Source organism: Culex quinquefasciatus, chromosome 2, assembly GCF_015732765.1.
Source record: "Culex quinquefasciatus strain JHB chromosome 2, VPISU_Cqui_1.0_pri_paternal, whole genome shotgun sequence".
NCBI lineage: Eukaryota > Metazoa > Arthropoda > Insecta > Diptera > Culicidae > Culex > Culex quinquefasciatus.
In genome coordinates, this window is record NC_051862.1 from 189,698,665 (window position 1) to 189,722,471 (window position 23,807).

The following is a 23,807-nucleotide window of genomic DNA, read 5'->3' on the forward strand; positions in this document are numbered from 1 at the left end:
ACTGATTTGATTCCTTTGGCAAAAAATAGTAACTGTGAAAATTTTGTGCAAGATCGTTTATGGATTAAGGGTCGCTATACTGCCGTTCTACGCATAATTGTCCCATGTTCAAAAAAAAGCAACTGAGAAAAACGCGATTGAAATTTTTCTACCGATTTCTGTGTTTCTACGCATAATTGTCCCGTGGATTCCTATTCGCCCTATGTGTCCCTAATCGCCCCAGTTAGCAGTTTATCACCCTTAATTGTGATTCTGTAGCTATACAACAGATAAACAAGACATAATGGTTAGTAAAACTAATGATTCCGTGTAAGAAAATACTTGGTGGGACAATTATGCGTAGAAGTTTAACGATGGGACAAACAGACTTGGTGTTGTTTTCAATGAGTTTCCGAACAAAGTACCAGATGTTATGTGTTTTTCTTAAAGTACACATCAAACTAAACTTAAAAATGTCATAAAGTCAAAATCGTCCAAAACTGACATGGGACAATTATGCGTAGAACGGCAGTATAGATCGCTAAAGTTAATGAAAAAAATCTTTTCATACAATAACGTATTTTTTAAATCGCTAATTACCCGTCTGGGTTAACACGAATCGGTTTGCGGACTTCGCGAAGTTGTGTGTCGTAATATTTTACTCAAGAATCTCACACTTGCCGATGATTCGACACATTTAACAAATTTTTCCTTTTCCCATACAAACTTCAACGTTAATAAGTGACCCTTATACCTTAACCCAGTGTTTCCCAAAGTGGGTTCCTAGGACCTAGTGGGGCCTGGCGATTTCCTGGAATAGTCGTGAGCCCCACCATTGTTATATGGGAGTGGGGCCTGTTCAAAAAAAGTTTGGGCATCAGTGCCTTAACCGATTTGGCTCAAAATTAGCAGTTTCTTATTTTTACTCAAAAATCGAACCAGAGGGTATTTCTCAAAATTTTACCAAAATTTTCATTTATTCATGTCACCCTAATGTTGGTGCAAAATGTGGTTCAGGAGATATGATTTTTGAAAAATATTGTGTTATGGAAAATACAACATATCAAAATCATTTTTGAAGCAGAATTGAAAGTACGTTAATTTTTTTAAATAAAGTATACCGTTTTCAAGTTTTAGCTACTTTTAGGTAAAAATCTTCAATTTTGGTTAAACCGATAGGTGTTTTGAGTTTTAAACAAAACTCAAAAGAAAAAAAAAAATGAAATTCGGGTGATACTTTCAGCCTCACATCGAATTCAAATCGATGAAAATGAGTTTCTCTAAGTATCACCTAATTTGCCTGAAACTATCAACAATGAAATCTTAGAATCTATTGTTCCGATTTTTAATATAAAAAATTCAAACTTTTGCGAATCGATACTTCTTTTGACACAGGGAATGCATGGACAAAGATTCATGTAAATTTAAAAAAAAAATAATTAAGAAATGTAGAACATTAATACACTCTAAGAATTCACCCTGCAAAATTAAAAAAATCACGAAGTTTTAATAGGAAAATAATTCTCTGAAAATGATGAGCTTGTGAAACATCTACTGTAGAAAGAAAGAACAAAATTGACGGTTATTGATTGATCTACGGACCACGTTTTGCGTTTAACCCAGCAAGAAGGATTAATGTCATCAAGAGTAATTCAAACAACTCCAACTAGTGTCAATATATCTTACACGTTTCAATTTATTAGTTTTAATTTATTCCTCATCGTGTTCATAGTTGTCGAATAAACCACTTGTTTTTTTTTGTGTGTGTGTGTCTCCGCAACTCGGTTTAGTGCTAGCTTAATTTTCGCAAAGCAATAAATCTTTGCATGTTTTGATCATCTCTTTTTTTGTTTGCTTTGTTTTTTCTTCATACGTTCTCTGCCGCGCCAATTTCGATTCATATATTTTCTTTTTTTATTTGCTTTGCTTGCGGCTATAAAAAAAGACGCATGCTCACGTTGCCCAAATTGTGGATTTGCTTAATCAATGTATTTTCCCGCGACACAACGGCGTTTGCTTGTGTTTAAGTAGTTTTCTTTAGGTTGCGGCGCTTTTTTTGTAATTTACGTGGAAAGTTACGCACATTTCGGGATTTATGTTGTTTTTGCTATGTATTTGATTTTGACTATTTTTTCCTTCCAAAACGTACCTTTTTCTTACAAATTTTGCTGTTCTCCCAGTGTCGGACCTTTCGTTTGCGTTAGCATTGGTGTGTCGGCAAACAAATTACATTACACGTCTCCATTGAACAATTGCAACTGACTACTCATAAACAACATTGGTTTAGTCTGGTAGTTTTTGTTTTTTGTTTTGTTTCTCTCGCTTTATCTTCTTAGCATTAGTATTTTAGTAAATAGTTTTACACTAGATTAGGGGGGGGGGACGCTCTTTGAATCAGCTTTTACACGCACTCGTTTACTCTCCCTTTGGGGTTCGCGATATAATCTCGGAATTGTGCGAAACATTTCACTAAGATTATCTTTTTATCCTTTCTCTCTGATCGGCTGACATGACACACTGAAGAGAACGGGTTGTTGACGAGGGTTGTTCCAACAGTGCGTTCGCGTTCGCCCCACACCAACTGCTCTCACTCGCATTGATTTGCATCTCCTTTCCAATTGCTTTCCTATTAGGTATATAAACTTTAGTAGTCCACTAGAGGCTGTCCATTATATTCATTCATTCGAAGATAATTGCAATTTGTTCCGTTATTTAAATAAAATATTTAAACTTTTTTAAAAATGGTTTTATTATAATTACTTTTATAATAACTGTAAATTTTATTTTTTGTTGGCAGCGGCGATTTAGGAATTTTACTGCTAAACTTCCTAATTAATGTTCCGGAAAGTAGTATTGATTACAAGTTACAATTTTCATAATTTTTCGGTTGAATTTTTCACCTTTAAATGCTGTTTTTTTTTTACTATTTTCGATTTCTATTTATGCACAATCATTGTTCTGCTAGCGTTTCCAGGTTTCTTCTAGTTTTGGGAAAACCACATGCACACCTGTTTACTTTTGTTTCCACTTTCTTATATTCCTCTCAGGACACCGGAAGCGGCGTCCGCATGTGTGAGTGTGTGTTCTCGTTTAATCATTAGTAAATATTTACTTACACATTTAACAACTAGATGTCAGATGAGTTCCAAAATCATTCCTTTCTGATAAATGTTCGCCCGCTGGAAAAATAAAACAGTAAAACAATACATCAAATTAGTCACCCAGCAAAGCTTTGTTTTAGGAAAACTCACGTGATAGTTTTCTTTTCCGTATTTTTCGGCTCGGGTCGAGCACGGTTGAGCACCTTCAAGAATTCCGACGTCTTTGCCCGCATCCGCGAGTGGATGTACGCTTTCGAACACTGTAATGAGCAGAAATGCACGGACGAAAGGATTATTAAGTGTGATGTAGCAGAATGTTTATTGAATTAAGGTGGTAGATGATGTAGATGACTTTTGGGGCAATGACTGTCAATGATGGTTCTGAATTCTGGGTCCAGAAATAGTAAATTGAAATGAAAAAAATAATCACTATGAGTAAAATGCTTCTACACACAACACAGAGAAACCTATTTTTTTATTGAAAACTTTTGAATCAAGATTTGAATGTTTTTCTTAAAAAAAATATGGCCGGCAAATGGCCGATCGGGAATGATGCCTTCCAGAGCCTTAAACGGTTTTTGAAGGAAAAAAGTTAATATCTCGAGTTTAATTTTAAAATGTGTGTAGAAATATTAACCATCTTATCTAATCTAATTTAATCTAATCTAACCCTAGCACAGCCATTCTTTTGGAAGCATCCTGGAGAATATCGGGGCGATTACTTGCAACATCCTTTTTTCTAAACGGCCAGACCTACTGCGTAAAGTTAACCGCAAAAATGATTCGTTGCAATGAATGGGGTCTCCGCTCACGTTCTTGTTAGAAACATTAACCAACAAACAAAACAAGTAAAAATCGAGCAAAATACTGAACCAACAGATGAATAGTGAGAGCCTATCATCCACACTAGTCAATACCGGCGTCTCCAAGGAGATGCAGTTCAACAGAGGTAGGAATGTTAGTCCCATATTGTGTTAGTAGGGTTAGTAAAGGGTAAATCAGAATTCATCTTGGTAGATGATATGACCAGAAAGTGAAACACAATCGTTGCCTTCCGAGCTACGACGCTATGAGAAGGACTTATCAATTCCTCAATCGCGTATTTTATTACTTCTTACCGCCGGCGTGCCATCCGAGCAACGATTCTAATTAACCTATTATTCGTAATCACTTAAACCTTAACTAATGCTGATGCACCGACCTGTTTCAATCGATTCTAAAAACTTTATGGAATTCTTCGCGCTCGATTTCTGTACAACAAACTACACCACTCGACTCTACATTTATTAATCTGATATTTAGAGAATACAACTCCCAAGTTAAAAACTTATAATAATTTCTAGAAAAATAATTCCAGAGATTTTTTACAAGAGGTCCAACTAACATTTTTTTTTAATTTTAGCTTTTTGTTTGTTTTTGAAACTGCGCTGAGTCAGGATTATATAAACACCCAAAAAGCAAAACCCAAAATATTGTTTACTGGACCTTTAAAAAAACGTTACTTAATCCCTCTATAGGTGGTTGGTGCCTTCCTCTCATTTAGAGCGTAATGCTATCCAAAATAGATACAAAAGGGCGGACCTTTCAGTGTTCTATGATTCATTATTCATACCATCAGATTGGGTAGTCAGATCTTCATAATTCAGGGCTTTTATGTGCTTATAACTTTTGATAGGGTTGTCAGATCTTCAATCTTTTGAACTCGTTGAAAAGGTCTTTAAATTACCTATCCAACGACAGGTCGCATGATAGATCCGGACAACGTTTTTGTCAAAATATCTGAGATCCGGCCTCGAAAAAGTTCATAAATAACACTTAAGTGCTTATAACTTAGGGGTGTCAGATCTGCAATCTCTTGAGCTCGTTGGAAAGGACTTTTGAATACCTTTCTAAAAATGTATAACATGACGGGGTTTCTTACAAAAACCACCCTTTTTACAATCTTCAGGACTTTAGTTTAAATCGTTTTTTTAGCGTAACTTTTGAAGTACTTAACTTAACTTTATAATTTTCAATAGCGACTTATGGGACTTCAAGACGAATCGAATGAGACCAAAACGATCCAAATCGGTTAAGCCAGTGCCGAGATAATCCAGTGCAAATTTTTTTGATCGGCATTCCACCACACACACAGACATCTGCTCAGAATTTGATTCTGAGTCGATATGTATACATGAAGGTGGGTCTAGGAGGTCAAATTGATAGTTTCGTTTTTCGAGTGATTTTATAGCCTTTCCTCAGTAAGGTGAGGAAGGCAAAACTTTGGAAATAAATGCCATTCTACTCTCAAATAGATTAAAAATGTGAAGGAAATATTAAATTTTATGTTATGTGACCAAGAAGACGAATAAAATGCAATTCTAGAGTTTTTTAAAAACGTCCTCTAACTATTGCCTCTGATATGTTTATAGGACCTATTAAAAAAACTCTAGAATTGAATTTAAAATTTTACACAATATTTTTTTTTTTTTTTGCGGATCGAGGTGGGATAGCCAGGATCAAGTCAGTCCAAGTCCGGTTGTGTAAAGGAACGGTAATGGTCGTGTCAATCACATGCGGATCGCTCGCACTCCATGGGAGCGAGGATTGAGGACATGATTGGGTAGGTTAAAATGAGATTGTGTTTGTGAGAGTATGTAATCGTGTAATGATGTAAATAAGCTAAATCGAAACTTCGTGCTCAATCGCCGCCCCCAATGTTCATTAAAAACCCCATTCGCACAAGCTTCCCAAAATCAGTACTGTAGGTTTTAACTGTCGAGACTGTTAAAACCTACAGAACTGACCCCAAGAAACTCGAGCGAACGGGGTACACTATCCACACACCAACGGACTTTTACTATGTGACCCTTAACTGTTCCAACAAAGGCAAAATTATTAAAATGAATTCATATGTTGAGGTTTAAACTCAATCAGCAAAGGTAATTATTTAACAAATGCAAAGAAACACACGTCGGGCAAAATTTTCCCACATAAAAAAGTCGGAACTTGTATAAAATGTTTTACAGTCCCCTGTCCTGTCACGTTCGTCAAAAGTCTTGTCAATTTTGCTGAAAATTAAAGTGGTTAGAGTTGCAGTTAATCGTATTCAACATGACCAGAAAAGGCAGGCCTGTAATACGATTATCATGCATGAGTACTAAGCTTTAAAGAGGACGACTCCGCAACCGCCGTCAGATGTCCTCGATCACCTTCGCCAGCATAAGTCGCAATTGGCCAGTAACGAGTTTGTCCTGCTTGTCCTTTGACCAGCTCCGCCGTGGGTACCATCATATCGAAATCGGAGTTCCATTACGCTACACAACCCGGCCGCTAGGTACGCTCCAGTTGCTCCGAATTTTCCGACGACAGGAAGCATTCGATCATTCGGTTCCGTCTGGATTTATTCTTCAAAACTGTGGCACTGTAAATATTCTTCAAATAACTAATAAAGAACTATTAATATTTCCAGACACCACTCGGCAAAGATCAATGTGTAACATCTTTGACTGGCGCTAGTATGGGGAACAAATGCTCCCCTGCTCTTTCCGTATTGGTAAAGTGCATTACAAGCCCTCCGACCGTCCCATGTTTTCCATGGGGGCAAGGTCCCAGCCGTGCGGAGGGAATTTAAAATTTTACACAATATTACAAATTTAAATAATTTTAAAGACCCTTAATCTGCCGTTCTACGCATAATTGTCCAATGTTCAAAAAAGTGCAACTGAGAGAAACGCGGTTGAAATTTTTCCATAGATTTCTGTGTTTCTACGCATAATTGTCCAGTGGGTTCCTATTCGCCCTATGTGTCCCTAATCACCCCAGTTAGCAGTTTATCACCCTTATTTGTGATCCTCTTGCTATACAACAGGTAAACAAGACATAATGCTTCGTTAAACTAATGATTCTATGAGAGAAAATACTTGGTGGGACAATTATGCGTAGAAGTGTAACGATGGGACAAACAGACTTGGTGTTGTTTTTGATGAGTTTCCGAACAAAGTACTAGATGTTATATTGTTTTGTTTGTTTTTATTATATTATAGAGACTTTACACAGTTTGTGCATTCGCCTCTTAATTAATAAAAAAATACATTCTTAATTCATATACATCAATTCACACCATTTCATGAAGTTGTCCGTTCTGAGTTTTGCACTGTCTTCTTTGCTAATTTGTCGCAACGTTTGCTCGTCCATCTCCGTTTCACTGTCGAAATTTATTTGAGTGCGCTTCTCTTGTGGTGTTGTTTTGGAGTCGTCAGAAAGCTGTCGTTTTATACTCTTCCCTTTCTTCTCAACAATTCTAAACCCATCGTCGTCGGTGACCTTCGAGATGGGATCAGGTACTGTTGTTGTTGTTGCAGCTGGTATAATAGGATTCATCGCTGTTTTGTCTTGCTTCTTGTTGTTCACGATCGCGGTCTTCTTTTTCTGTTTCACGGATGAGCAGGTTTTCTCCGGGTGACTTTTCTGTCCACATCGTCGGCAAGTCGGGGTCTGGCCAGCATGAGTGGCCAAACTTAGTTGGCCCTTGATGCTGACATACGACGGAACCGGCTTGAGAGTTTCATCCTCAGGACCCGCACCCCGTTTGGAATCCCGGGGAAAAAGTTCTTCCAAACGTCGTCCGTAATAGTCAGCACCTCTCCAAACTGCGCCATTCCGTCGGCGATCTCGTTGTTTGGCATTCCCGGTGGAAGGTCGTGGACCCGGACGTCAACGGCATTGTCGTCAACGTAGATCGGGATACGGAAACACTTCTCACCTGAACGGATTGTGTGCTTCATGTTGTTGTCTGCTGCTGCTTTGGTGGCTGTTGCTAGGTCAGCCATTTCGATGAGGACGCCGTTCCGGGTGTTGTGCAGTTGGAGGCACTTAATCCCGGCAGGTTCGAGGCCCATGCTTTTCTCCACAAATGCTTTCACGGAGTCCAACGGTGGGCGGGCAGGGAGGACACCAAAGTCCACGAAGATCGTGTTTTTTCGATTAGAACTCATTGTTGAGCCTAGCCGAAAACAAACGAATTTGCAGCGAATAGGTAACACGTCTGATAGGCACTGCGTATTGCTGCCGACTGATGAGATGTTATATGTTTTTCTAAAAGTATACTACAAACTAAACTTAAAAATGTCAAAAGGTCAAAATCGTAAAAAAAAATGACATGGGACAATTATGCTTAGAACGGCAGCTTAAGAAAAAAAAATGTTTTTTTCGGATTTCGGCAAATTTCCGACTTGAGTGACCACCCTGCTACCGACTTGGAATTTGCAAAATAGGGTAAATTTGCAAAATAGGGTAAATGTTTATCTTGGTCTTTGGGCCAACCCTCGGTTATAGGTCCAAAAATTTTAGAAATGTGCCATTTCACAGTGTTCGGAATGGCAAAATTAAGTGATATAAATTGTTATCTCCTTTAATTGAGGTCCTAGCCAAATGGTGTCTTGGGAAGAGTTGTTTTATACTTGATAACGACTATTTTCTAAACTTATTGATGTACAGGGTGACGACTTTCCAGAGTGTCAACTCATGTCTAACTTTGTTGGATGACGTTTTAGGGCTTTGATGTCATCGGAAAAGTTGTAGAGGAGAAAATTTTATGAAAATTTGTCGAAGATGCCGAATTTCTAGCTTTACACGAGATATAAAAATGGACGAAAAAGCACTGTTTTATCGATAAAGTGGACTCTCTCTGTGTCGATATTGAAGGAGCAGTTGAAAGGCCCAAAACCAAACAAACCATCTGAAAGTACACACTTTCAACTACCCTCCTGTAGAAGTTATCGAAGAACTTAACTAACATAAATTACGTTATTTAACGCCATTCCAGTGGCGGTGTGATTACTCAGACTTTTAATTGAAACCACCAAGCCAAACAAAAATCTACTCACCTTAATATGATAATGCAAGTAATCACGGAACATGTGAATTAGATTAATCGTGTTATCACGCGTCTCTTTTGATGTGTGCCTCGGGAATAGAACTAAAATTAAAAGAGAAGAAATACAATGAGAAACGCTCACCCAACCACAATCTCCCTCGGGACCTCGAAACCTACCGAACGTTACGTAGCCGATGTTTTCGCCGACCCGCGCTCCCGTGTTGGCCAGCTCGAGCGGTGGTTCTCGGTGGGAGAACAGCACCTGGGGCGCCGTGTGGGACGCCCTCCGGCCCTCGCGCAGCTCCTGCATGAACACTTTGCCTAACACTACGTCGTCCTCGTCGCGGAATATTGTACTGAACACCACCGTCACTCGGTCCGACTTTGCGTCCACGTACCTGTCGGTTTAGTTGGGTTGGAATTTAATTGGTTGTAGGTATGCTATCGTGCAAGGGAAGAGCCCCCGAATTCCTTACATTGTTTCGTCGTTCCTGTAGTTGATGACCGCCCGCTTCTGCGCCTCGGCTTCACCCTCGCCCTGGGACTGAAAGTCAAAGTACTTTTCGAACACGGACGCGAAGCAGTTCCGCTTCAGCAGGCCAATCTTCCGCACCGTTTCCTCCCAGTTGTCGGGGATCTGCTCCAGGTCGACCAGCACCGACACGTTGTAGCCGTCCTCGGGCGGTGTGATGAGCAGGTCGCCATACTCTCGCTTCAGCAGTTCGTCCGCGCCGTGCTCCTGCAGCTGCTTGTAGAACTTGAGCGATATACTGACCTGCGGACAAGAAAAATCACCAAGCACATAAACAAATTGACCTTATCATCCAAATTTTGGCATCATTTTCCAATTTGCACCGGGATCGCTCAACGGTGTCACTGACCGCGCGAACCGACCGAGCATAAATTAGATAATGATCGGCCAGTGCATGCACGGTTCACTTTTGCTTTCGCTGAACAAACAATTTGAACAAATGCACCCAGCCTGACTCGTGGTGATGATGATGGTGGTGTGCGATACTTACTCTCACTTTAGTTTTGTCTCCGTTGATGTTGGAAATGTGAAACAACACGCCGTCAAAGTCCGCCACGGTGACATCGATGGATTCGGCTTTGTTGCTGGAATTAAAGATACACACGAAAAGATGTTCAATGAGTAAGACGTGCACAAGCAGCTGTTGGTGGCGCGATATGTCCACCAGGGGCTAAGTAGCAAGTGATTAGAGGAATAAAAATTATTCATCACAGGCATAGAGGTTTCGTCGATGTGAGTCATAGCTGCTGCTGCTGCCGGCAGTATGGATGAGCATACCAGTCCATACACCGCGTGGGTGTGTGTGGCCCTCTGCCTCATTCGGATCCTGGTGTGAAGATTTATGGCATAAACTTGATTTGAATAGAGAGATACCTAATCAATATGTCATTCTGAATCATGTAAAGAAAATTGAAAAATATCAGAAGAGCAAATCTCTGATCTGAACATTTGTTTTGTATGGACTACATATTGTCTACATTGTCAAAAAAATCATCAAATTTGGTTAAGGGGTTACATACGTGTAGAAAATCACAATATTTTATTTTAGAGCAATTCCAGCCCAAAACAGGAGTTTTTTTTCTGTAATTCGCAATTCGCAATTTTTAGTACAAGAACGGGCCTTGACCGATCTTATGCACTAGGTTCCCGACGAACACGCACTGCCCTTACACCTACTTCTCACCCTTGCTCTGAGTTAGTACGAGCAACACGCTAGAACACGCTTTGAGTGTTCGTGCCAGGCATGCACACCTTCTTTTCCGGTTACGCATTTTAACTCGGCCGGGAGTGGTACATTACGTAGGGTTTGTTGTAAGTATAAGCGCCTGACCATTTAAAGTGTGCCTATCAACTTTTATTAAAGCAAAAACTGTTTTATTTTTAGTTTGAATTCAAAAACTAATTGTTATTTTACTGTTTATCGTTTTCTCCTAAAATCTTTCCTAGTGTTGTATGTGGCTATTTCGTTTGTCGCGGTGTTTTGTTACAATTTTTGGTCCTAAGCATGTTATAAAAGTTTACCAAAAGTACAATAGTAATATTAGTGTTAAATTGAGCAAGGGCTCAAAGCTCACTTGTTAGAAGAAAAGGGTGAAGATTGAAAACAATAGACAGTTAAAGAGAATGTATTTTATAAAAAATCAAGAATCAATAGTAAGAGAATGATGATTGTATTTTAAAGAATACAAATGAGAAGCTGGATGTAGTAGATGTAAAATTAGACAATACTTAATAAATAGAGATAAAAAACAAGCTTAGATTATAGAAACGATTATTTATAGGACAGATAAAGAATTATTCAAATTTGTTCAAGGGTAGTTTATGTAACTACAAAATAATGAACACAATTTGTAGGTGTTTCAAATTCTATTAGTTTCAAAAATTAACCTTCTCATGCCCATAGTTACTCCAGAGCACCAAAACTTTGAACTCAAATAGGTAACTCGAAACTGGCACAATCATCTCATCTCTCTCAAATTTCTTCTACAGTCATCCCACAAATTCGGAACACCCACAAATTCGGAACACTTTTGTGATAATTTATCAACAGCATGCCAAATGCAGCTTTTCTGTCGCCTCTTCTATTTTTAAGGACCTTCATTTGGACATTCTCTTGCTATTTCACTAGTAAAAGTAGTACTTTTTAAACAAAATTCTAGACTATTTTATCTACACAGCAAAACATTTCAGTGTAAATAGGGGGATGACGTCACTATTTTTAGACCACCTTTTCCACTTTTTCTCTATCGAAGCTGACTACTTTATCGACTTCATTTTGCTGGGCGAGATGGGACCATCCATAAACCACGTGGACACTTTTTTGGGAATCTGTTACCCCCCCCCCCCCCCTTCGTGGACAATTGTCCATACAAAAATATCTTTTTGTATGGATCGTGGACAATCGCCATACCCCCTCCCCTAAAGTGTCCACGTGGTTTATGGATGGTCCCGATAGGACGCCGTCAATTTTTAGACGATGATTCAGCACTTTTCCACTCTTGCACTTTAAAAACCAGATGGCAGCACGATGTAACGCCACGTCCCTATTCGCAAAGCATGCACATCACCACTGTGAGATAAAGCATGTAATATTGCATGAGAAAACGTGCACACAAAAAGCATGTAGGGTAGGGTAGTCATCAATGAGACACTTTTGGTTTTCAAATTTCAAAGATTTTTCTCATTTTTTCATCAGCATGTTTTAATGAGCTTTTTGTTGCATTTTCTTTCATTTAGTGTCATTTGTATACATTTTAGAGTCCGGATCTCAAATATGTTGATGAAAAAGTTGTCCGGAGTTTTCCGGATCTATCATGCTACCCATCGTTGGATAGGTAATCAAAAAACCTTTCCAACAAGCCTAAAAGATTGAAGATTTGATAACCCTATCAAAAGTTATGAGCACCTACGTGTCATTTGTACACATTTTAGAAGCCGGATCTCAAATATTTTGATGAAAAAGTTGTCCGGATCTATCCGGAGATCTGGCTCGCGGGATTTTGTTGATTTGAAACTCCCGGGAAAAATGAACAGATATTTTTTTACTGCCTTAAGGCTTACAAAACTTTAAAGTAATATAACTACTGAAAGTGAACAATTTTCATGAAACAGCCCCGTACTGCCCCTGATCGCATAAATGTCCCATATGCATTTTCATCGTTTTTGAGTTATTGGTGCAGTTTTGTTCAGAATCGCGAGATCTTTCAGAAAGGCCTATAACATCCAGTACTTTGTTCTGGAAATCAGGAGGAAATCCAGTTTTTTTCGAGAAAATATAACACGTAACCTTATGTGTGGGACAAACTTCAAATGCATTTTTCTCAGCTTGCTGTTTTTGCATATGGGACATTTATGTGAACATGGGCAGCGTAGGTGTTGTTCTAATATTACGTCCAATGATTTTGGGGATTCTAGACCCCATACTCCATGTAGATATGTTGTAAGAAGTAAAATTTAGATAAAATTTGTAGGTTTGACATTCTTACTACAGCAACAAATATGTACATAATTGTGAGGAAGGCACCAACCACCATCGCGATTAAATAACGGTGCATCGGTGGATTAAATAACGTTTTTCTTTGAAAATTTGATATAAAACGTAAAATTTTACAGTCTGACCACATCGAAAGATCACAAGAAAAGCGTTCAAATGAAGGTAAAAGCAAATCATTATGTTCAATTATTACTTTACTATGATTAATTATTGAATTTTGGCCGATCTGTAAACTGTTCCGAATATGAGGGATGACTGTAAGTTGGTTAAAGACAAGCAAAGTTACAGTGCGAAAAGTAAATAAAAATGAGGCAATTTTCGGTATTAAATAAGAGCTGTTCGGAAGCCCGTAAAAAATAGCAAACACAAAATTTAATGAAACAAAAAATATATTGCTGTCATTTGAACCTTGGACAAGAGCCCCTGTGGATAATATTGTGAGTTTGAGCCGATTTTGCATATTTTTCGACCATTTTCATTTGGTGCACCAGAGCACACCCTGGGCAGGAGCATTTTTTCGAAATCTGAGAAAAACCATAATTTTAACTAAAACAAATGTATATAAATGTTGTGATTACGCAAAATGAGCTTTGAATGAGCCAACCAAAGAAATCTGAAAATGCCGAGATTTTTAGAATTGGTACTTAATACTTCAGAAACATAGTATTTAAGAAAAAAATAAATTGTTTTAAATACATTTCGAAGCATTTTCAAACAACTGAACCAACAGATTTGAAGAAAACGAGTTTTTGTGTTTTTTTTTAAAAAAAAAGCTCTGGAGCACCACTCCAAATTTTTTTTTTTGTTTTTTGGGAGGGTGATCCAGCCGCACATCGTTGATGTCGAAACCTCTAAACTGGGCCCTCGTCCTGTCACGTCTGTCAGTAGTCTTGTCGTACATTACAAACTAAAATCAGATCTGCCAATGAATTACTACACTTCGACCAAATAAACACTGACGCTGTATGGATCTGACTCTAGAATAAATGCACAGTTGTGTGTTATTCATAAGTCCAAAAAGTTCAATTATTCATATAAGTCCAAATATTCATTTGCGGATAACTACCTAACTTGAATTAAATACAAGATTTAAAGCCACCTATCCGAAAGCTACTCTTATATCAAATCCCCGACATTTTAATTAATAGCCAAAAAAAACTTTCTTTTAATACCCGTCTGGCTTCTTTTAAAAAACAAAAATTAATAACAGTTCAAATTTTACAAGTCGTGAATTGAAAAAGAGACGACCATTTGATCGTCAGAATTCCAGTAGATCCTCGATTCGCAACAATGGTCGATACAATCATAATCCGACAACCGTTAGTTCAACAGATCAACGAATTTAGTCCGATATCATTTCACTATTGATTGAGATTGAGACTCTACCGAAATTTTGACAAATCAGAATGGTTTTTATGCTACTTGAATGAAAATCGCTTATTCTGATAGAATTACTAAATTCACTGTTACTAATTTTGTCTCTAAATAACTAAAGGCAAAGTATAAAAAGTTGATATTTAAATCCTAAATTCTACAAAAACTTTTTTTTTAAACCCGCATCCTAACCTGACACCCACATTAAGATAGGGAAAAATCACATATGTAGCGGTTCATTGTACAAATGTGATATTTCCACTATCGGAGAACCTCCTTGTCTCGATGACAGCTTACCGGCCATCGATTAAGCCCTGAGACTGCGCCAAAGTGGGTTCTCGCAGCATGAAGTGGTGTCCATGTGTAAAAATGGAAGCTTCAGCAATATACTGAACACTTCGATTTTAATTCCACATCGAATCAAATCATACTCTTTGCCAAACAAGCATCAAACCTATGATACTCATTATGACAAAGCCCAGGGAGCTCTGGAGCACCACTCCAAATTTAACTTTTATGCACCGATTCGATGTTTATGGGACAAAGTAAAGTGTTTACTGCATTATTGTATCCAAATTTAACTATTTACTATTTTTACGCTAAGCAAACAGCTGGGCGTTAGAGTGTTAAGATTGCCGTTACATTTATTGGCCTAATGATAAATTCAACATTTATTTGTAACACTTTTTTCAACTTACTTTCTTATAAAAGTTAAAAGCAAGGGCCAACTACAAAACGAAACTTTTCTGATGGCCATCATAACGCTTTTGTTTATCTTGTGTTTAAAACATGCTTCGCCATCAACAGTTTGACCCATCTTTGTAGTGCGAAAGCTAAATTAAATTATGCGCAAGTTTCCACATACATTAGTCGCCCCACTTTTTGGCATCCGATTAAGTCCATGCCACGACGAAACCAAACCGCTGCGCTTAATCTAAAACTCAAAGGTTGCGGAGTTAGCGTGTATCCGCCGCTCCCTAATTCTTTGCGGCCGTTCCGTCGTTTGCCTTATCAATAAGTGGTTCGTTTGCTTCTTCTTATTCTTTTCCTTCAACTTTCGAGTTGTTGCTGATAAGGGTGAGCGGAAAAAAAGATAAAATAAAATAAAATTGTATGAAACTGTTTGTAACTTGGTGTGTGGAGATTGAGATAAGCAAACGCTCTGGTGACACACGCCTGAAAAGGACTTTTTCGATTTCGATCCTTTTATTTACTTGCTCGGTGCAAATAAGCATCGATATCGGTTGGTATGATCGATGTGCCACCAGCAGGAGGAGGAATCACTGCCCAAGAGTGACTTTTGCTAAACGGTGCAACTGATGCAATTATACTGTCTCAGTCTTGCTTTGGTCCAACTGCTCCGCGCAACTGGCCATGAAAGGCAAGGAGCCACATGGCAACATTGGCGGACGTACGTGATATGATATGTACATACAATTATGTCGATTTTAGAGTTATTTTTTTTTGCTTTGCTTTTTCGAGCCGATAGGGGAGCTGGGGGTAAGACGGCCAGGCGGGGTAAGACGGCCACCCCACTGTTTTAATAAGTATACTAATGAATATTACTAAAATGTTTAAATACTGTTCCTCGTGCTTAATAATGCATATGGAGTCACATTTGCCAGAAATATTGTTTGAAATAGTATGAAAATAGCTCAAAATAAACAAATAATTTTTGAGCTTGAAACTGGATGTAATTTTGATGAATTACAACTTAGGCATTTTTGTTAAATAACAATATGTTTTCCTGTCTTCAAATATTTTTTCATGTTAAATTGAAGTTTTCCCTAGATTATGTCCCTCGAAAAAAATCAAAAAATGCGATGAACTGTTTACAAAAAATGTTTAAAAAATAATTTATTTGGGGGCAAGACGGCCACCTCCTCCGGGGGTAAGACGGCCACCCGTGATTTGTAGATTTTATTTGATATAGGTTATATTTTTGACGGTTTTTGACTATTAAGACATATTTGTAGATAAAGGAAAAGCATTTTCAATAAAACTATCAATTTTTAAACAAAATGCTGTTAACTACCGTTTCGACAACATTCTTTACTGTGATATAGCAAAACTCATTGAATAGTATGAAATCTTATCAAACTTTTCATAAAAATCACTTATTTAATATTGTTTACATAATTTTGATTTACTTATTCTAATCGAAATACACAAACTATTTTTTTTTTGTATCAAATTGTGTTTGTTTTGTAGTAAAAATTCATAGTTTTTCATAAAATGTGGTCGCAATAATATGAAATTCACTGAGCCAAAATATGAAAATTTTTAAACAGCATTTTTCTTCACATTTGAAACCTGATTTTTTTCAACCAAAATAGTTATGATGTTCAGAGAAGTCTGTTGAACCAACCATGTAGGTGTTTGGGTGGATTTAGCAAAGTTATTATGTTAATTTATAGCACTGGCCGTCTTACCCCGCGTATTTCATATATATACGATTTCAATTATTTTTTTTAAAATTGCTGAAAAGTATTGAAAATTGGTTTTTAGACCAACTAATTTATGTCATTTCTATAATGGACTAGTAGTAGAACAGTATGTACGTAATTTGAGATCAAAATAATCTGTTGTGTAAATTTTATTAGACTTCTCCCTTAGGGTGGCCGTCTTACCCCCATCTCCCCTATGTGTAGACTCTGTTACTTATGGGCACGGATGATAAAACTGCAATATATGTGTGCGCTACTGGATCGCAGACTGTTCTGTTGCTGATTTGCAGTCTCACAACAACTGCCGACAACCCTGAACTAAAAACAGTTTGCAAACGTTTCTGTTTACGTATGACGAGTAACAAGAATTGCGGATGGTTAACTGGAGGACGGTATGTGATCACAGATGTAGTGTTGTGACTCAACTGTTACAATGCTAGGGAATTCAACCAAAAATACACTAAATGTTCATTGGAAGAATGAACTATGTTCTAAAGTACATTTTAATCTAATTTTTTTAAAACATTCATTGTAATATTATATGGCTTTAGGTCTCTTAAGGCTCCATTACTCGAAAAGCGGAATTATCATAAGGTTGAATCCCAAAAGTAATGCTCAAAATGCCAAATCCCATAACACATGGTTAATATGAAAAACACGCGTTTTTTATCAAGAGTAATTACCAAATAATATAAAAAAATATAAAATAAAAAAAAAAGTTTAATTGAAGATTTTATCAGATTTGCCTGCTGAGCAGTTCTCTAGGATTTCGGTCATTCGATTTTTTTTTATATTTTTTAATCCGACTGAAACTTTTTTGGTGCCTTCGGTATGCCCAAAGAAGCCATTTTGCATCATTAGTTTGTCCATATAATTTTCCATACAAATTTCGCAGCTGTCCATACAAAAATGATGTATGAAAATTCAAAAATCTGTATCTTTTGAAGGAATTTTTTGATCGATTTGGTGTCTTCGGCAAAGTTGTAGGTATGGACACGGACTACACTGGAAAAAAATGATACACGGTAAAAAAAATTGGTGATTTTTTTATTTAACTTTTTATCACTAAAACTTGATTTGCAAAAAAACACTATTTTTAATTTTTCTCATTTTTTGATATGTTTTAGAGGACATAAAATGCCAACGTTTCAGAAATTTCCAGGTTGTGCAAAAAATCATTGACCGAGTTATGAATTTTTTAATCAATACTGATTTTTTCAAAAAATCGAAATATTGGTCGCAAAATTTTTTCAACTTTATATTTCGATGTAAAATCAAATTTGCAATCAAAAAGTACTTTAGTAAAATTTTGATAAAGTGCACCGTTTTCAAGTTAAATCCATATTTAGGTGACTTTTTTGAAAATAGTCGCAGTTTTTCATTTTTTTAAATTAGTGCACATGTTTGCACACTTTTGGAAAAAATATTTTTGAAAAGCTGAGAAAATTCTCTATATTTTGCTTTTTCAGACTTTGTTGATACGACCTTTAGTTGCTGAGATATTGCAATGCAAAGGTTTAAAAACAGGAAAATTGATGTTTTCTAAGTCTCACCCAAACAGCCCACCATTTTTTAATGTCGATATCTCAGCAACCAATGGTCCGATTTTCAATGTTAATATATGAAACATTTGTGAAATTTTCCGATCTTTTCGAAAACATTATTTTCGAAATTTTAAAATCAAGACTAACATTTCAAAAGGGCCAAACATTCAATATTACGCCCTTTTAAAATGTTAGTCTTGATTTGAAAATTTTGAAAATAATGTTTTCGAAAAGATCGGAAAATTTCACAAATGTTTCATATATTAACATTGAAAATCGGACCATTGGTTGCTGAGATATCGACATTAAAAAATGGTGGGCTATTTGGGTGAGACTTAGAAAACATCAATTTTCCTGTTTTTAAACCTTTGCATTGCAATATCTCAGCAACTAAAGGTCGTATCAACAAAGTCCGAAGAAGCAAAATATAGAGAATTTTCTCAGCTTTTCAAAAATATATTTTTCCAAAAGTGTGCAAACATGTGCACTAATTTAAAAAAATGAAAAACTGCGGCTATTTTCAAAAAAGTTACCTAAATATGGATTTAACTTGAAAACGGTGCACTTTATCAAAATTTAACTAAAGTACTTTTTGATTGCAAATTTGATTTTACATCGAAATATGAAGTTGAAAAAATTTTGCGACCAATATTTCGATTTTTTGAAAAAATCAGTATTGATTAAAAAATTCATAACTCAGTCAATGATTTTTTGCACAACCTGAAAATTTCTGAAAGGTTGGCATTTTATGTCCTCTAAAACATATCAAAAAATAAAAATAATTAAAAATAGTGTTTTTTTGCAAATCAAATTTTAGTGATAAAAAGTTAAATAAAAAAATAACCAAATTTTTTTCACCGTGTATCATTTTTTTCCAGTGTAGTCCGTGTCCATACCTACAATTTTGCCGAAGACACCAAATCGATCAAAGAATTCATTCAAAAGATACAGATTTTTGAATTTTCATACATCATTTTTGTATGTACAGCTGCGAAATTTGTATGGAAAATTATATGGACAAACTAATGATGCAATATGGCTTATTTGGCCATACCGAAGGCACCAAAAAAGTTTCAGTCGGATTAAAAAATACAAAAATTAAAATTGAAGAAAAAAGACCGATTTCGTAGAGAATTGCTCTGCTGTCAAAAATCCATAATTTTTCAGTAAACTCCCTCACTCTTACAAGAAGCGCTGCAATAGGGACGTGGCGTTACATCGTGCTGCCACCTGGTTTTTTTAAGCGCAAGAGTGGAAAAGTGCTGAGTCATCGTCTAAAAATAGACGGCGTCCTATCTCGCCCAGCAAAATGAAGTCGATAAAGTAGTCGGTTTCGATGAGAAAAAGTGGAAAACGTGGTCTAAAAATAGCGACGCCATCCCCCTATGATAGTGTTGGCAGTGTTGGTGGCCGACCTTTGTTCTTTATTTGCCTTCGCTTCTCGCTTGTTTTTCGTCAGCCTTCGACGAGAATAGGTTAAACGTCAAGTGACACAGGGCGTTTGTGTTTTTGATGGCGCTTGCTCATTAATTACATGTTTCGGTATTATTTTTCACGTGATAAGCTAAAGCATGTAAAAAAAACGAAGTTGACTTTATAGCTGTCGGCCACCATTGCTAGTACCAACCAATAGTGTCTTCCTTTTTATCTACAAGGACTTCGCCGCCCTGGGCTCCTAAGTGTATGAAAGTATGGCACGGAGCGACGGCGCCGAATACCCATATTTACACAAAGAATTTTAGAGCGCCCGCCGCGGGATTCGAACCGGCGACCTCTGGATTGTGAGTCCAGCGCGCGGTCCGATTGATCCACAAGGGCGGGACAGCTAAAGCATGTACAAGAGAATATATTGCCGGTATTTGGAAACAATTATATATGCTAAGCGCTTTGAAATCGTAAGCGCAAGTGAAAAGATGGTTATGGCGACTTTCGTAAAGCGGTTGAGCTTTCATCTTGTGTGTGAATGTGGTTGCTATCAAAGTGATGAGAACTGGTGCCGCAAAATAGCAATTTTGATCAAAAGTGAATTAAATTGGATCTTGTTGACCAGTAAATGGCATACATTTGCTAGATGCAGATCTGTTCCTGTTATCCGGATCCAAACTGCCTATAATTACACTGACCTACAAAAATTGTCAAAATTTACTGCGTAGGTTCAACTCAAGGGGAAGCATGATGTTTGGGGATGGATTTTCTCCAAAGTTTGTATGGAGAAATTGGACGGTTCGTCGCTGTTGCGTACAAGCAAAGAATGCATGCAGTATGTCCATACAAACTTTGGAGAAAAACCATTCGGCCCTGTCTAAATATTTTTGAAAAATACACAGTACACGAGGTTCTGGGGACCCTGAAATGTATGCTTCTCCTCGAGTTGAACCTGCACAGAAATTTTGTTGGTCGGTGTTATCACAGCTTGCAGCATATCAAAGAACTTGGCATCTGTAAATTCAAAGCCGGGACCGTGGTGTAGGGGTAAGCGTGGTTGCCTCTCACCCAGTCGGCCTGGGTTCGATCCCAGACGGTCCCGGTGGCAAATTTTGAGACGAAATTTGTCTGATCACGCTTTCCGTCCGACAGGGAAGTAAATGTTGGTCCCGGTCTAACCTAGTGGTTAGGTCGTTAGCTCAGTCCAGGTGCAGGAGTCGTCTCCCTGGGTCCTGCCTCGGTGGAGTCGCTGGTAGGCAATTGGACTAACAATCCAAAGGTCGTCAGTTTGAATTCCGGGGTGGATGGAAGCTAAGGTGTAAAAAGAGGTTTGCAATTGCCTCAACAATCAAGCCTTCGGACACTTAGTTTCGAGTAGGAATCTCGCAATCGAGAACGCCAAGGCAATGCTGTAGAGCGAATAATTTGATTTTTTGATCTGTAAATTCAATAAAGTTACTGAAATAGGTTTTACAAGGCCCCACTTTGGTAATCACTAGTTTAGAAGATATTTGAAATCTGTTATTGTTAGCGAAAAAACGATTTTAATGCTACTTTTTATAATCCAAATAGGAATAAGACACGAATTGGCGATAATTTTTGTCGCTAATTCCAAAGTCTTAAAAAGAAAACATTTTATGAGGTAAACAAAATGCTTTTGCATAACTGATCTCTGTCTCTTTGACTGATTTGATTACTTTTCAAAAAATTGTATTTTAGAATTTATTCCTGCAACAATTTGATTGTGAACATGGTCTAACATTGCTCAAAATCCTTTCCGCTCAATATTTCAGGATTTTAGGTAATCAAACATTATATTGACGGTTCCCATAGGCATAGGGTTAAAGTTGTTTGCTTCGATTACAGCCCCAATTATCCCTGTAGGTGCTTATCGCCACCGGGTTTGGTCAAGCAACACCAGGAGCCCCGCGAACCGGGCAGCGGATTGTATGTCGTCATCGCCACCCAACTTTTGCTGCATCACAGAGCACAAAACACACACTGACTCTGCAAGCAATTTTTTGCTTTCCTTCCTTCCTTCAACACTGTCTTCTCTCTTTTCGCATACACAGTCCTTCTTGCCCCCAACTACGGATTCTTCTTCTTCCACCAGCAGCAGCGAGACCACATTATCGTGTCATCAACACCCTACTGACCACCACCAGCGCGAAAGGGGGGTTCTTCCGCCCGGGATGACACATAGTCGAAGAAGGGAAGTCTTACTCACCCAGCGATTGCATTCTTGAACTTGACGGTCAGAGTTTCCTCCACGATCCGGTTATTGATCTCCAGCAGAATCATTTTGGCTCATCAGCTCACGGGTCGAAGTCTTCCTGAAATCGGCTTCCTGCCACTACCACGATCCACCACCGGAAGTGGAACGGTCTCGCTGTTCCACTAGTTTCTTAGGGAAGGACTTTGAACACCCGACAAGACACAACCAGGGACACTGCGGCCTGCGAAAATCGGCCAAACATCTAGGATGTAAAACAACAGAACACACACACACACACCACACTTTCTTCCTTGCACTCTCTTCCGCGGGGGTTTCGTGCCGGCTCTTTCTGACCCTCTGTCCGGGGGCGGCTTGTTGTGGCAGAAGGCGAAATCTCTCCGCCACCGAAGAGAGGAGGGGCACAGTCCAGGGGTGGAGGAGGTCGGCTCCTCAACTAGGTGGTGCTCTCGAGCGAACGAAATGTGTCAAACCCCCGTCGTCGTCGTCGGAATTTGGTTCTCCGTTTAAGAGCCTCCGACGTAAATCCGGCTCGGCGATGACACACTTTCGTGGGGAGTGTCGTGCCTCGATGGAAGTTCCTTGCTACTTTTTCACACACTTTTTACTGCGGCTGCATCCAACAGGGAGGTTTTTTTTCTCTCCTTTTCTTTCTACACTTGGAATGGCAGCAGCAAAACGGCAGGCCCCAGCCGCGGCGGAACGATGATGACTGGTTCTGCTGCTGTCGAGTGTCGAAAAGTGCGAGTTTGACGTAAATGACAGCGGGCGAAACAGTTTTCAAAATTGGCAAAATGGCGGACCCGGGTGACGTTTCGTGCGGGAGGGCGGGTCACAGTTTCGGCAGAGATGCCAGATTTTTGGTGAAGAAACTTTGAGGCGTTTAATTTTATTTTAAAAACATCTCGTGATTTTTTTTATACATATCCTTGTACACGAGCTTGTACATATCTTAAATCCAAAACATTTAATAAATATTTTATCCAAAAAGCATTTTTATTAAAATTATATTAAGTTTACATTGCAATGGTAAAGTGTCTTTAATAAAACCAATAATAATTAAGTATCAAATCAGCATAAAAAAAGCTATTTTAAGAGAAGAAAAACATGTATAAAAAAACATGGATAAGTAAGAATAAGTTGTATAATTTCTGTATTTATTTTTTAATGTTAAAAGATTTTCTACGAAAGCATTTATAAATTGGGTCCTAAAATGAAGCTTAGATTGGTGATATTATTGATTACAGCGATAAAGCTTATTTTTTTGAGTACAATGACCCTTTGTACGACCACAAAAAGTTTAAAATTGATTTTTAAATCAATTTTGAAAAATTAACCTCGCGGTCCTTCTTGACAGAAAAGCTCCTACTTGACAGCTCGTTCCAAGGGGATCATAGTTGATCCATCGAAAAAATGTTGTCTTGTCAAAAAAAATTTTGCGTTAAAATGAAAAAAAGTGATCAGAAATGTTTTTTAATCGTGTTTTTTACCGTTGTACATAAAAATTGACATAGGGCTTTAGCACCCAATTAACTTGCAATTTTGAAAAAAAAAAAACTGAGTTCAGTTTTAAAAATTGCTCAATTTGTTGAAACTTTTATTATTTATATACAGTCGAGTATACATACTCCATTGGAATAGAATATTGAGAAATTATTACGTTATTTGGAGTATCTAATTTAATTTTTTTATGTTCATGCTTGAAAAAGTTAAAACAATTTGCCATTTTATGCTGAAAGTAGAATTGGGTACTAAAGCCAATTTTTATGTACAACGGTAAAAAACACGATAAAAAACCATTTCTGATCACTTTTTTTCATTT

General features: G+C 37.7%; 1 protein-coding gene across 1 annotated transcript; it reads right to left on the reverse strand.

Moving 5' to 3' along the window:
- Nucleotides 1-1,646: 1,646 nt before the first annotated feature.
- Nucleotides 1,647-22,725, reverse strand: LOC6044234 (probable actin-related protein 2/3 complex subunit 2). Its single transcript, XM_038253607.1, has 7 exons — nucleotides 21,980-22,725; nucleotides 9,960-10,053; nucleotides 9,414-9,712; nucleotides 9,115-9,335; nucleotides 8,948-9,039; nucleotides 3,231-3,340; nucleotides 1,647-3,158 (listed from the first exon to the last, which is right to left on the reverse strand). Exons 1-7 carry the CDS (start codon nucleotides 22,051-22,053, stop codon nucleotides 3,131-3,133), a joined length of 918 nt encoding a protein of 305 aa, XP_038109535.1. The 5' UTR covers nucleotides 22,054-22,725; the 3' UTR covers nucleotides 1,647-3,130.
- Nucleotides 22,726-23,807: the final 1,082 nt, after the last annotated feature.